The 12,500-nt window shown below is 44.7% G+C and overlaps 1 protein-coding gene across 1 annotated transcript in view; it reads left to right on the top strand.

Moving 5' to 3' along the window:
• The window catches only part of gtf2e1 (general transcription factor IIE, polypeptide 1, alpha), a 24,539-nt gene extending 24,001 nt beyond the window's left edge, over window positions 1-538 (top strand). Inside the window, exon 8 of the mRNA XM_063213604.1 lies at window positions 1-538. This exon is cut by the window's left edge and continues 147 nt beyond it. Within this exon, the coding sequence (XP_063069674.1) occupies window positions 1-305 (305 nt within the window). The 3' untranslated portion in view covers window positions 306-538.
• The last annotated feature ends 11,962 nt before the right edge of the window (window positions 539-12,500 follow it).

Genomic DNA, 12,500 nt, shown 5'->3' on the forward strand with positions numbered 1-12,500 from the left:
ACGTGCCTGCGGCCAATAACAGCGACTCAGACAGTGACACCAGCGAATCGGAGGACGAGGGACCGGGGCCTGGGGCAGGGTTGGGCGCTGGGGCGGCGGCTTCCTCCTCGCAGCCAATGGAGGACGAGGATGAGGAGGAAGAGTTTGAGGAGGTGGGGGAGGAGTCGATGGTGTATGTGGGCGGTAAAGCCTACTCCTACAGCGAGGTCAGCCAGAGACCCGAACTGGTGGAGAGGATGAGCAGTAGTGAGAAGGAGGCTTACATAGAGATGGGAAGGAACCTCTATCAGGACATGTACTTCTAAACACACACACACACACACACACACACACACACACACACACACACACACACACACACACACACACACACACACACACACACACACACACACACACACACTACAGACTGCCAGATCCTTGGTCAAGTGCTTTAATGCAAATGCACATTTCTGTTAAGACAACCTCTACACCTCAGTTTCATGCCAACCCCCCTGTGCTTTTCCCTAGTTTCTTTTTTTTTCCCCAGATATGCACACACAGATACACACACAGACACACACACACAGACACACACACACACACAGACACAGACACAGACACAGACACAGACACAGACACACACAGACACACACACACACACAGACACACACACACACACACACAGGCTATGCTCAGAGGGAGAGAAAATATGAGTTGGTATAGTGCCTGCTGTAATGGGACGCATTGGCAATGCAAAGACCACACACACACACACACACACACACACACACACACACACACACACACACACACACACACACACACACACACACACACACACACACACACACACACACACACACACACACACACACACACACACTCTCACTCACACAGCTGCTGTAGTGAGACACAGCATTGGCTACACGCTCACACATTAATCCAAGCACATGTTCAACATGTACACACACACACACACACACACACACACACACACACACACACTCTGAATCCAGAGTGAATGGCTGGCTCACATTGACATCTCTCCACACACACACACACACACCACAGGTGTCAAGGGAGCGCATAGCTGGCTGTCGGCTGCTTTGATGTTGTCACGGTTACCATTTGGCCGGAATGACTCGCTAAAACGGCCAAATAACACCACAGGTGTGTGTGTGCGCGTGCGTGTGCGTGTGTGTATATGAGTGTGTGTGTGCGAGAATATTGTTGATATGAGGACCAGTACACACACACACACTTAAGCTCTTGTTCTTCAGTATTCTGAAACGTGATTTTCTGTTCTAAGTTACTCTGGGTCTTTGTTTGCTAAATAAACCTTGTGGATTTGTGGATTTTTGTTATTAAATGTCACCTCTTGTGTATTGTCTTAAGTTGTAGCACATAAACACACACAAACAGGAGCTGGGTGAGACAATGGAAGAGGATGTAGACTTAATGTCAAATATATTATTAATGTGTGGCCAACTAACACATGTGTTGGGACAATTAGGGCATCAGACTTGTAGCCCAAAGGTTGACGGATTGATTCCCAACCCGCCAGGTTGGTAGAACGAGTAATTAACCAATGCTTTCCCCCATCAACCTACATGACTGAGGTACCCTCAGCATGGTACCATCCCACTGCACTATTCCCTTAGGGCACTGTGACCCTGCCTCCTTTTTAATGGCAATTCTGGCAACCATTATTGTAGGTAGATCTGAGCAATGTAAATGAATTGAGAAGCTCAAATGACTTGAATCTCATGAATATCATATGACTAATGAATTGAGGTATACAAATAACATAATGCTAAAAAAGTAAAAATTATATAATAAGTTCAAATAGAGCACTCAATGGGAGCCCTGCCCTATGTAACTCAATGGGAGCCCATTGGGATGCATGTATAGAAGGAGTGTCACTGTACGCATGTTGTTGTCATATGGCAACAAATTAATTTTTGCCTTTTACAGAGAAAGTACAACTTTACTTTGGATTAAATGATGAGAAATGAAAGTTTACTCATCCTAGATTGATGGTGAATTTTATGATGAAAATATGTCTTGAAGTTTGATAACTATGTAAAGATTCCCACTATGAAGTGACCTTCATAGTGTGGCGCATCCACATGAAAGGGGTGGGAAAACAGGATTTCCTAATAAGGTAATGTCTTCAAACTGATAAATATTTCAAAATTAAAGTCCCATTTTCACTCACAATGGGTAAAGTGGTGGATATTTGTTATACTCTATTTAAAAAAAAAAAAATTGTTGCCATATGGCAACGCCATGCAATAGAGGGTTAAGCAAACAGATCATGCCAGACCCTAATATAAAATGTCCCAGGAGAAATCCACTGCTCTCCTCCCTCCCTCTTCTTTTGTAGGGGTGGGGCACCACCTCACCAGGAGCACTTTGTACTTAATTCCTTAATCCTTCCCACAAACACACACACACACTCTCACTCACACTCACACAAACACACACACTCAAGGTGTGTTCGAATGTTGGCACATGCACACACTCGAGGTATAAAGACACAAGAGGTGCTGGCACAGACATATACACACACACACACACGGTGGGCTGGTGTTTAAGCACATTGGCACACAAACTGGTGGAGTGGTGAGGCGGTGTGTGAGGGCGTTGACACACACTGTGTGTGTGTGTGTGTGTGTGTGTGTGTGTGTGTGTGTGTGTGTGTGTGTGTGTGTGTGTGTATTGTCGGGCCTGTGTTGCCCAGAGTACTGCTGTCATTCAGCATTAGTGTAAAGCCTTCAAATGGAGTTACCACAAGGTAGACCACTGGCCAACACACACATTTAAAGCATGTTGCACACTCCCTAACCTGGCAGCATGCAAACACAAATCCAGCAATGCACACACAAACACCATAAGCCCTGCAGCACCACACAAACACACACACTCACACACACTGAAGCCAGGTATATACAAAAAACCCAGCAGCATACACCTACGCACACTTAAAAACCGGAAAGAAAAAATATAAACACACAGTCTAGAAGCTGGCAGCGGTTCACAAGAGCACAATTTTCAATTTTGTTCGCCGTTCTGAAAAATAAAGCAGCAGAAATACTGTGTTACTCACAGATTAGGCATGGTTTTGGTGAGGACACAGCAGAGCATTTCAAACAGAAATTCGCCTACATAGTGGGAAAACTGCACAAATCTGGTCCTGTGACAGAAGTGCTTTCCCGTGGGGAGAGACCACTAATTTACTTGCAAAGGTGTCACACCTCAATGCTGAATGCACTGGCGCTAAATACAAATACACCTTTGCCACACTGCCAAACTTATATATGTGCAACTTGTATACACGGCGAAATAATAGCGAATGTTCATGTCAGCTAGAAATATCTGTGTCCATGATGCTGTTAATGAGAGTTACTTCTACTCCACATTCATGTCACATGTTGTCAAGCCATCGCAGGGACAGCTTTTCTGCTGCTCTGCCATCCAGCAGCCCCCATCTCGCTATGCAGGGCCCTCCTCAATGATGTTAGTTAATATTATAGTGACATTTTGGTTTCTTCTTCATATTATTATTAAGCGGGTTTGCAGAGCAAGTCCCACTTATAGTAATCCCTAAGTACAGTTTATGCTTGCTTTGTTGCTTTGTTGCTTCTCTTGTGCAGGGCAGTAAAAATAGAAAATGGATCCCCTCCTAGGCCTTTCGAGATAGAGACACCGTTCAAACACTAAATTGACCGGCTCCGTTTTTGGCGATTTTGTGCAAATGTGGGTCCCCATAGAAAACAATGGTAGAACCTTCAGGAGAGAGTGTCCCGTCACTCTACAGATCAGAGTGTAGGAGGCTTTTTCGTTCATAAAACATCAACACTTTCACCAAGAAGTTTAGTTGACGCGTTGTTAGCGAGCTCTATGAGATGACTCCAAACTGAAAATATCATGTCCCAACTCCCATTACTTTTTAAATGGCAGGTGTGTAAAACCCCTCAATGGCTGTGTCCTATTGATTCTTGAAGCGCCTTTCTGAAGAGGTCAGGTCATCTGCAACAAGAGGTCCATTTGGGACTGAACCGTTTTTTTAACAACAGCGATGTAAAAACTAGAAACTGTTTTGATTCCTCCCTCTGCCTTAGAGCACAATACTAACTGCCATACAGTCAATCAGAACAGGTGCTGCCAATACAGGGTTCCATCTCAACCAAGGAGAGATAGATAGATAGGAGGGCTTACTCACGTCATAACAGCGTAGTACGAAATGATGGCGAGGGGAGTACGGAAATTGTATTCTTCTTCTATGGTCAGTATTGCAAGCATCAGGGAAGCATGCAATGCCACTTCTGCGAGGGTCGGAGTGTGGAACAGGTCATAGGACAGTGTGAATGTTTGTCAGCTGTCCTTAATTACCCCCAGCAATTACTGCTGACCAACAACTGCAGTTAATTTGGCCAAAAATTATCCATCATGGTGTCGCCCCCACTGACCATGCGCAAGGGAGTACGGAAATTGTATCCATCGCACCCACTGACCAATGACCATGCGCAAGGGAGTTAATTTTCCATCCACTCGTGTCCTCAGGTAACGCCCCCGTACCACGCCGTGGCCAATGCATTTCCCCCGGAGAGATTGTTCTTCTGGTCGAATTTCTTTGATCTCAACTGTCACTTTCTCTCAATATTCTATTCTTAACAAGCAGCTGCTCTACCATTCTAGAAGTCTATTGTTCAGATCTTCAATGCAATTTGATATTGTGTTGCTGGAATGCACATGACGGCCAGCTGCTTGGCTCAATGGTAAAGGTGCTGGATTAGTGATATGGAGGTTGTGAGTTCGTTCCTGTGTTCCTTAGCCAACTTCAAATACCATGTATGTCATTTAGTATCAATGGCAAAGGTGCTGGATTATGGCAACCTGCGCAGCGCAGAAGCGCGTTGTGGAATTACAGTGCATTCTGTTTAAGAATTTCTAACCAGAGTGCATTGTGATTGTGAAGCTGATCCCGAACAGGGCCTTAAATATCTAGCAAAATTTCCAAAGAGTTAAGAAAAAAAACTAGCTTGAGGCAGCGAGTCAACTCCTTCTGCAGATTACTGACAACATGGAGGAGGTCTCTGCACCACTATTTTCAGAGATATATTATGTGTATTTTTGTATTTTCACAAAATTTGTATTTTATTTAAATACATTTTCCGTTTAAATTTTATTTTGATACATTCCATGAGCAAGTACAGTGCCCTCCATAATTATTGGCACCCCTGGTTGAGATGTGTTAAAAGCCTTAAAATAAATTCAGTGTTTATTGCAGAAGAATACTGTCATACTGAAAATTTTAGGAAAATGTAGCCTTCAACTCAAATGAATTGTAGGAAAATAAAAAAAATCCCTGACTAAAAAATAATTATTTTTCATTAAATCACCTGTTCCACAATTATTGGCACCCTTAACAATTCCCAGGAAATAAATATACACAGAAATGGTTAACCAGACACAAAATCAAGCTCCTCCCATGGCCATCTCAGTCCCCAGACCTCAACCCCATTGAGAACCTGTGGGGTGAGCTGAAGAGGAGAGTACAGAGGAGAGGACCCAGGTCTCTGGATGATTTAGAGAGATTCTGCAAAGAGGAATGGCTGAAGATCCCTCTTTCTGTCTTTTCCCATCTTGTGAAACATTATAGGAGAAGATTAGGTGCTGTTTTGTTGGCAAAAGGGGGTTGTACAAAATATTAACAACAGGGGTGCTAATAATTGTGACACACATTATTTGATGTCAAATAATTATTTCTTTATGTGGGATTTTTTCCCCACTGAATAAATGCACTTGTATTGAAGGTTGGATTTTTCTCTTTTTTCCATTAAGGTCCCATATTATTTAGAGAAAAATAATAATAATTGGAAGCTAAAAAACACATCTCAACCAGGGGTGCCAATAATAATGGAGGGCACTGTATTTGTATTTTGTATCAAAATACTTCATGATGTACTTGTATTTGTGCCCAGCTCAGGTCATGATGCATAGACGAGATAGTCAGTTGAAGTCGGCGTTTTATTCAAACGCAGTGTTGTAATGCCGTGGACACATTCAACATAAGTCCCTTTACCTTGTAAACATGTGAAAACAAGCATACACACACACACACACACACACACACACACACACACACACACACACACACACACACACACACACACACACACACACACACACACACACACACACACACACACACACACACACACACACACACACACACACACACACATATAGTATACATACACTCATGACAGATTTGATGAGTGATTTAAAGAGGCTGTGCCAGAAGGCAATCTCTAAAAATAATAATGCTGTGTGTGTGTGTGTGTGTGTGTGTGTGTGTGTGTGTGTGTGTGTGTGTGTGTGTGTGTGTGTGTGTGTGTGTGTGTGTGTGTGTGTTGTCTGTGTGTGTTGTCTCTGTGTGTGTGTGTGTGTGTGTGTGTGTGTGTGTGTGTGTGTGTGTGTGTGTGTGTGTGTGTGTGTGTGTGTGTGTGTGTGTGTGTGTGTGGGAGAGAGGCATCTCTGGTGCCGTAGATGTATGTGTTGTAATGTGTTTGGTTTGTCATTCTCTGAAAGTAATGGTACATAAGAACTGTGTGTGTATGTCAGTCTTTAAGAATAGTAATGAATAAGAAAGCAGTGAATCACCCGTCTGTGTCCTTGTCTGTGTCTGTGTGTACGGGAGGGAGTGAAAAAAGGCAGGAAAGGTTGATAAGGTGTGATTTAGGTTTGATTAGTGTGTGTGTGTGTGTGTGTGTGTGTGTGTGTGTGTGTGTGTGTGTGTGTGTGTGTGTGTGTGTGTGTGTGTGTGTGTGTGTGTGTGTGTGTGTGTGTGTGTGTGTGTCTGAATGTGTGACTCAGGCACTGTGATTTAGATTTGATTGTTTTTGTTTGAATTGTTTTTTTGGAATTGCATCCACCTCGTCAAAGGGGACTCTGTTAACTGTGAGTCTGTGTGCAGCATACATATCTGTGTGTGTGTGTGTGTGTGTGTGTGTGTGTGTGTGTGTGTGTGTGTGTGTGTGTGTGTGTGTGTGTGTGTGTGTGTGTGTGTGTGTGTGTGTGTGTGTCCGCATTCATGTTTGTGTTGTGTGTGCGAGCATACGCTTCAATGTGTGTGTTTGTGTGCAGGCATGGGTAGTGCAGAGGATAGACCAAAAAGCATAAATGAAAATTGAAAAAAGCAAAATTATGCCCCCCACAACCACCATCATTAAAAAAAAAATGCATGGTTTATTTAATACTGCATGCGTGCGCACACACGGACATGTGTGTGTGCGTGCGTGTGTGTGTGTTTAGAACTCCTGCTGATCTGGGCCACAGGTGTGTTTCAGTGAACACAGCCCAGCCAAAGGGCATTACACACACAAACATGCGCACACACACACACACACACACACACACACACACACACACACACACACACACACACACACACACACACACACACACACACACCAGTTTTTACATGAAAGGTCACTTCCTATAAAGGAAAGACTGATCTCTCTCACTCTCTTCCCCCTCTCTTTCATTGCCCGCCTCTCTGGCGCTTCACTCTCTCTCTCTCTCTCTCTCTCTCTCTCTCTCTCTCTCTCTCTCTCTCTCTCTCTCTCTCTCTCTCTCTCTCTCTCTCTCTCTCTCCATGTGGGTGAGCATGCCTAGTGTGTCTTTGATGTCTCAATTAAAATGCAGGTCTGGTTTACAAATCCTTCATCTAATCAGTCAGTCCGTGTGTTTGTGTGCCCGCGTGCGTGTGTGCGTTTGTGGTCATGCATGATTTAATGCATGTGAATTGACATTTGCGCAAGCATGTGTGCAGCTATGTTTTCATGTGCCTGTTCGTGTGTGCAAGTGTTTCTGTGTTTGTGTTTTTGTGTGTGTGTGGTGGCCTCTGGTGCATGAAAGCCGTGTGCGTGTGTGTGTGTGTGTGTGTGTGTGTGTGTGTGTGTGTGTGTGTGTGTGTGTGTGTGTGTGTGTGTGTGTGTGTGTGTGTGTGTGTGTGTGTGTGTGTGTGTGTGTGTGTGTGTGTGTGTGTGTGTGTGTGTGTGTGTAAACAGGTAGTTGAGTTCATGTCCACACAGACTCTTGTGTGACTGTAAGGGTTATTATACAGCACTAATGATTCTGAGAATGTGACAGTGTGTGTTTGTGCATATACTGTGTGTGTGGGAGGGGGGGGGGTGAGTGAGTGTGTGTGTCTGTGTGTTTGTCTGTATCCGTCTTTGTCTCAGTATAACAGTGAGTGAATATGTTTTCATAATGAATGACTTCTACCGATATGAAGTAACTCACTTGCAAATTTCACTATCATTCTCTCTCTCTCTCTCTCTCTCTCTCTCTCTCTCTCTCTCTCTCTCTCTCTCTCTCTCTCTCTCTCTCTCTCTCTCTCTCTCTCTCTCTCTCACACACACACACACACACACACACACACACACACACACGCACGCACGCACGCACGCACGCACACACAGATGATAAACGTCAGAGCAACTGATGGCAGTGATGCTTCACTAAACTAGAGGTCAACACAGATAGCAAGAGATGGACAGATAGAGAGAGGAGGGGGAATTAAAAGAAAGACAGGGTGAGAGATGAGTGGAACTGTGTACATGTATAAAGATGGGATGGTGTCTGCTTTCATTCCATTCTGTTCTTTACGTCATCTCCTCCACCATCTTCCTCTTTTAAATCCTCCTCCTTCTCCTCCTCCTCCTCAACACCATCATAGTCTTCATCACCCTCTTTCACATCATCATCATCATCTACACACACACACACACACACACACACACACACACACACACACACACACACACACACACACACACACACACACACACACACACACACACACACACACACACACACACACACACACACACACCTTTGTCTCCTCTCCTCTCCTCTCCTCTCCTCTCCTCTCCTCTCCTCTCCTCTCCTTTCCTCTCCTCTCCTCTCCTCTCCTCTCCTCTCCTCTCCTCTCCTCTCCTCTCCTCTCCTCTCCTTTTGTTCTAGTCTCTGCTTTGTTCATTTCTCTTTCCTCCTCTCCAGCCTTTTTCTTTTATTTTTATCGGTCCTCTTCTTGTCACCACACACTCTCCTCAACCTCCTTCACCTCAAACTAAATGTCTGTCACACACACACACACACACACACACACACACACACACACACACACACACACACACACACACACACACACACACACACACACACACACACACACACACACACACACACACACACATCCCTCTGTCTCTGTAGTCACATTAATGACTGATAATCAGGTGTTCCATTTCACAGGATGACCTTCAGACACGCACATGCACACGCGCACACACGCACCCACCTGCCAACACACGCACACACACAGCACATTTCACACACACACACACACATGTACACACACAGACAAAGAAGAAGCAGAGTGGAAGAACACTTGACAGATGCACAAAGACACGGGCACACCTTCATATAATATAATATAATATAATATAATATAATATAATATAATATAATATAATATAATATAATATAATATAATATAATATAATAGGTCGCGGAAATAAATAAAATAATAAATAATAATAATAATAATGAACAAAAGCATAAAAATTAAAAATAAATAAATAACAGTGATAGAAGTTATTGGTGGCAAAAGTTCAAAGATCCATACACAGTTTCTAGGTGCTGGTAAATGCAGGAATGTGCAATACTTCAACGCACAGAGGCGAAACGCGTTGTTTGCTCTGAATAAAACAGCATAAAGTCAAACAAGTGTGCGGTAAACTTTTTTCCTCTTGAAGTTATTGGTGGCATTATAATGTGCCAGGTGATGAGTTGAGTAGGATCCGGTATCAGGTTTCGGATCTGGGGAAATCTTAAAGCAGTGGGTTCGGTATGCGGCAGGACCTCGGTGTATCTCTAATCAAAACAAATGATTTCATAATTAAGTATCTAACACAGTTTCCTATATATTCTGCATTTAACGCAGCTTCCAAATAATGTGGCTCCTATATGTTCTAAACAGTTTTGGAAAGTGGCAAGAGCATCTTACTGTCAATTTTAAGGAGAGAGAGAGAGAGAGAGAGAGAGAGAGAGAGAGTTTGCTCTCCTCACAGCCACAGGACCGATGACTTCTGTGCAGCCAGGCAGGAGCAATGGAGCACAAAGCCCATCTGTCTCTGTGATCGGTAGTCTGCACAGTCCTAACCAGGGGTCCGTTTCTCGAAAGTGTCTTTGCTATCGTCGTTAGCAAAGTCCGTCGTACGAGCGACTCAACTCTCTCTCGACAGCGACGCTCACCACTAAATCCAAGGGATAGGGAACGGTAAGACGGTCTTAAGACAGTCTTAAGACGGTTAGCAACGACAATAATCGAGAAACGGACCCCAGGCCTGGAATCTGCTACACCAGTGTGTGTGTGCGTGCGTGCATGCGTATGCGTGTATGTGTGTGTATGTGTCTGTGATCGGCAGGCTGGTCTGCATGGTCCATCCCATACTATCCAGGCCTGGAACCTGCTCCACTATGGTGTGTGTGTGTGTGTGTGTGTGTGTGTGTGTGTGTGTGTGTGTGTGTGTGTGTGTGTGTGTGTTCCTATTCAGGCCTGCAACCTGCTCCACCAAGAGTCTGTTGCCCGGCAACCAGGAGAACACCAGCTGTTGTTTGACAAGAGACAAAACATCTGAGACAAGGACGAGAAATGAACAGGACAGAGAGAGATAGAAAAAGAGAGAGAGAGAGAGAGAGAGAGAGAGAGAAATGACACTAATAGGAGTTAAACTCGCGTGCGATTTATTTTAAAGTGATACTGTCCCATTTTTGGAAATAAGCTTATTTTACACCCCCGCCCCCCTAACCCTAACCCTAATAAATAATAGGGTTTTACCATCCTCCTGTACTTTCAACTCTGGGTATGGCATTGCAAATTGTACCTCCAAGCTAGCAGTTAACATTGAGTCCTATGAGACCAGTTAGCCGCCAGCTGGTCTCATAGGACTCAATGTTAACTGCTATCTTAGGACTTCAGCACACCGGCTCCGACGAAGTGCTGAGCACTGCTCAACTAAAATTCGATTCCATTGTTTTCAATAGAACTACGCACACTGGCGCCGATGTCCGTGGACATTGGCCGATGTCAGATAGCAATTAGAGACGAGTTCTATTTTGTCGGCGCCGTCCATTGACTATCAATGCAATGTTCGAGTGAAATTTGGTTCGAATTCTGTCGGAAGCAAAAGTGTGCCGCACTTTGTCGGAGCCGGTGTACAGAAGCCCTTAGAGGTAAAATTTGCACTGCCATACCCAGAGAATGGTTGAAAGTACAGGAGGATGGTAAAACCCAATTATTTAACTCAGGGGAAGGTGTAAAATAAGCTTATTTCCAAAAATGGGACAGTATCACTTTAAGCACAGGGTATTGGTTACAGTCCCTGGAGCAGTGTGAGGTTAGGGGCCTTGCTTAATGGCACTTCAGCCATGGAGTAAGACAGGGGTAGGATTCGAACCCACAACCCTCTGATCTGACCCCATATCGTTAACCACTGAGCTACGGCTGCCAAATATTAATATCATATCCACAACTGCCCCTCGTTTGCTGTCTCCTCACCTGTCATTCCAGGGTATTGGTTACAGTCCCTGGAGCAGTATGAGTTTAGGTGCCTCCCTCAGCTCACTCCCACCACCTCCCTGCTCATCTCCTCTACTATCCCCGATCCACACGCCATGTCTTGGTCAGCAGTGACCCCCCAACTCACCGCCTTCCCGCTCACCTCCATATTCCCCTTTTGATGTCCCTTTGTCATGTCTTGGTCAGATCTTGTTCTAACCTCCCAGAGTAGGACCTATGGAACCAGGGAAGCTGGCATGCTGGACAAAGGGAGTTGTTGACAGTTACTGTTTAAAGTTTACACACTCATGTAGTGTGTGTGTGTGTGTGTGTGTGTGTGTGTGTGTGTGTGTGTGTGTGTGTGTGTGTGTGTGTGTGTGTGTGTGTGTGTGTGTGTGTGTGTGTGTGTGTGTGTGTGTGTGTGTGTGTGTGTGTGTGTGTGCCAGTGTTCTTTGAGAGTGCTTTTGAGATATTTGTTCATTGTCATCACTGTGTGTGTGTGTGCGTGTGCGTGTGCGTGTGTGTGTGTGTGTGTCTGCATGTGTGCATATGTTCATATGTGTACACTAATTCTCCATCAGTACGTGGCTTAATCAGGGAGAATGTGCTCTGAGGAGTGCTTATTGACAGAAGACAGAGAGGGGGAGTGGAGGAGAGAAGGAAGGGAGAGAGGGAGGTAGACAGAGAGGGAGAGAAGGAGGAGGGGAGTAGAGGGGGAGTGGGGGAAGTGAGAGGTGATTGTTTTGTCCTCAGGTTGACAGAGGCAGGGAGAGAGGGAGGGAGGGAGGGAGGGAGGGCGAGAGAGAAAGAGAGGATGAGAGAGGGATGAAGGGAAAGTGAGAGAAGAAAAATTGAAGGAGAGAGAGAGAGAGAGAGAGAGAGAGAG

Source organism: Engraulis encrasicolus, chromosome 13 (assembly GCF_034702125.1).
Source record: "Engraulis encrasicolus isolate BLACKSEA-1 chromosome 13, IST_EnEncr_1.0, whole genome shotgun sequence".
NCBI lineage: Eukaryota > Metazoa > Chordata > Actinopteri > Clupeiformes > Engraulidae > Engraulis > Engraulis encrasicolus.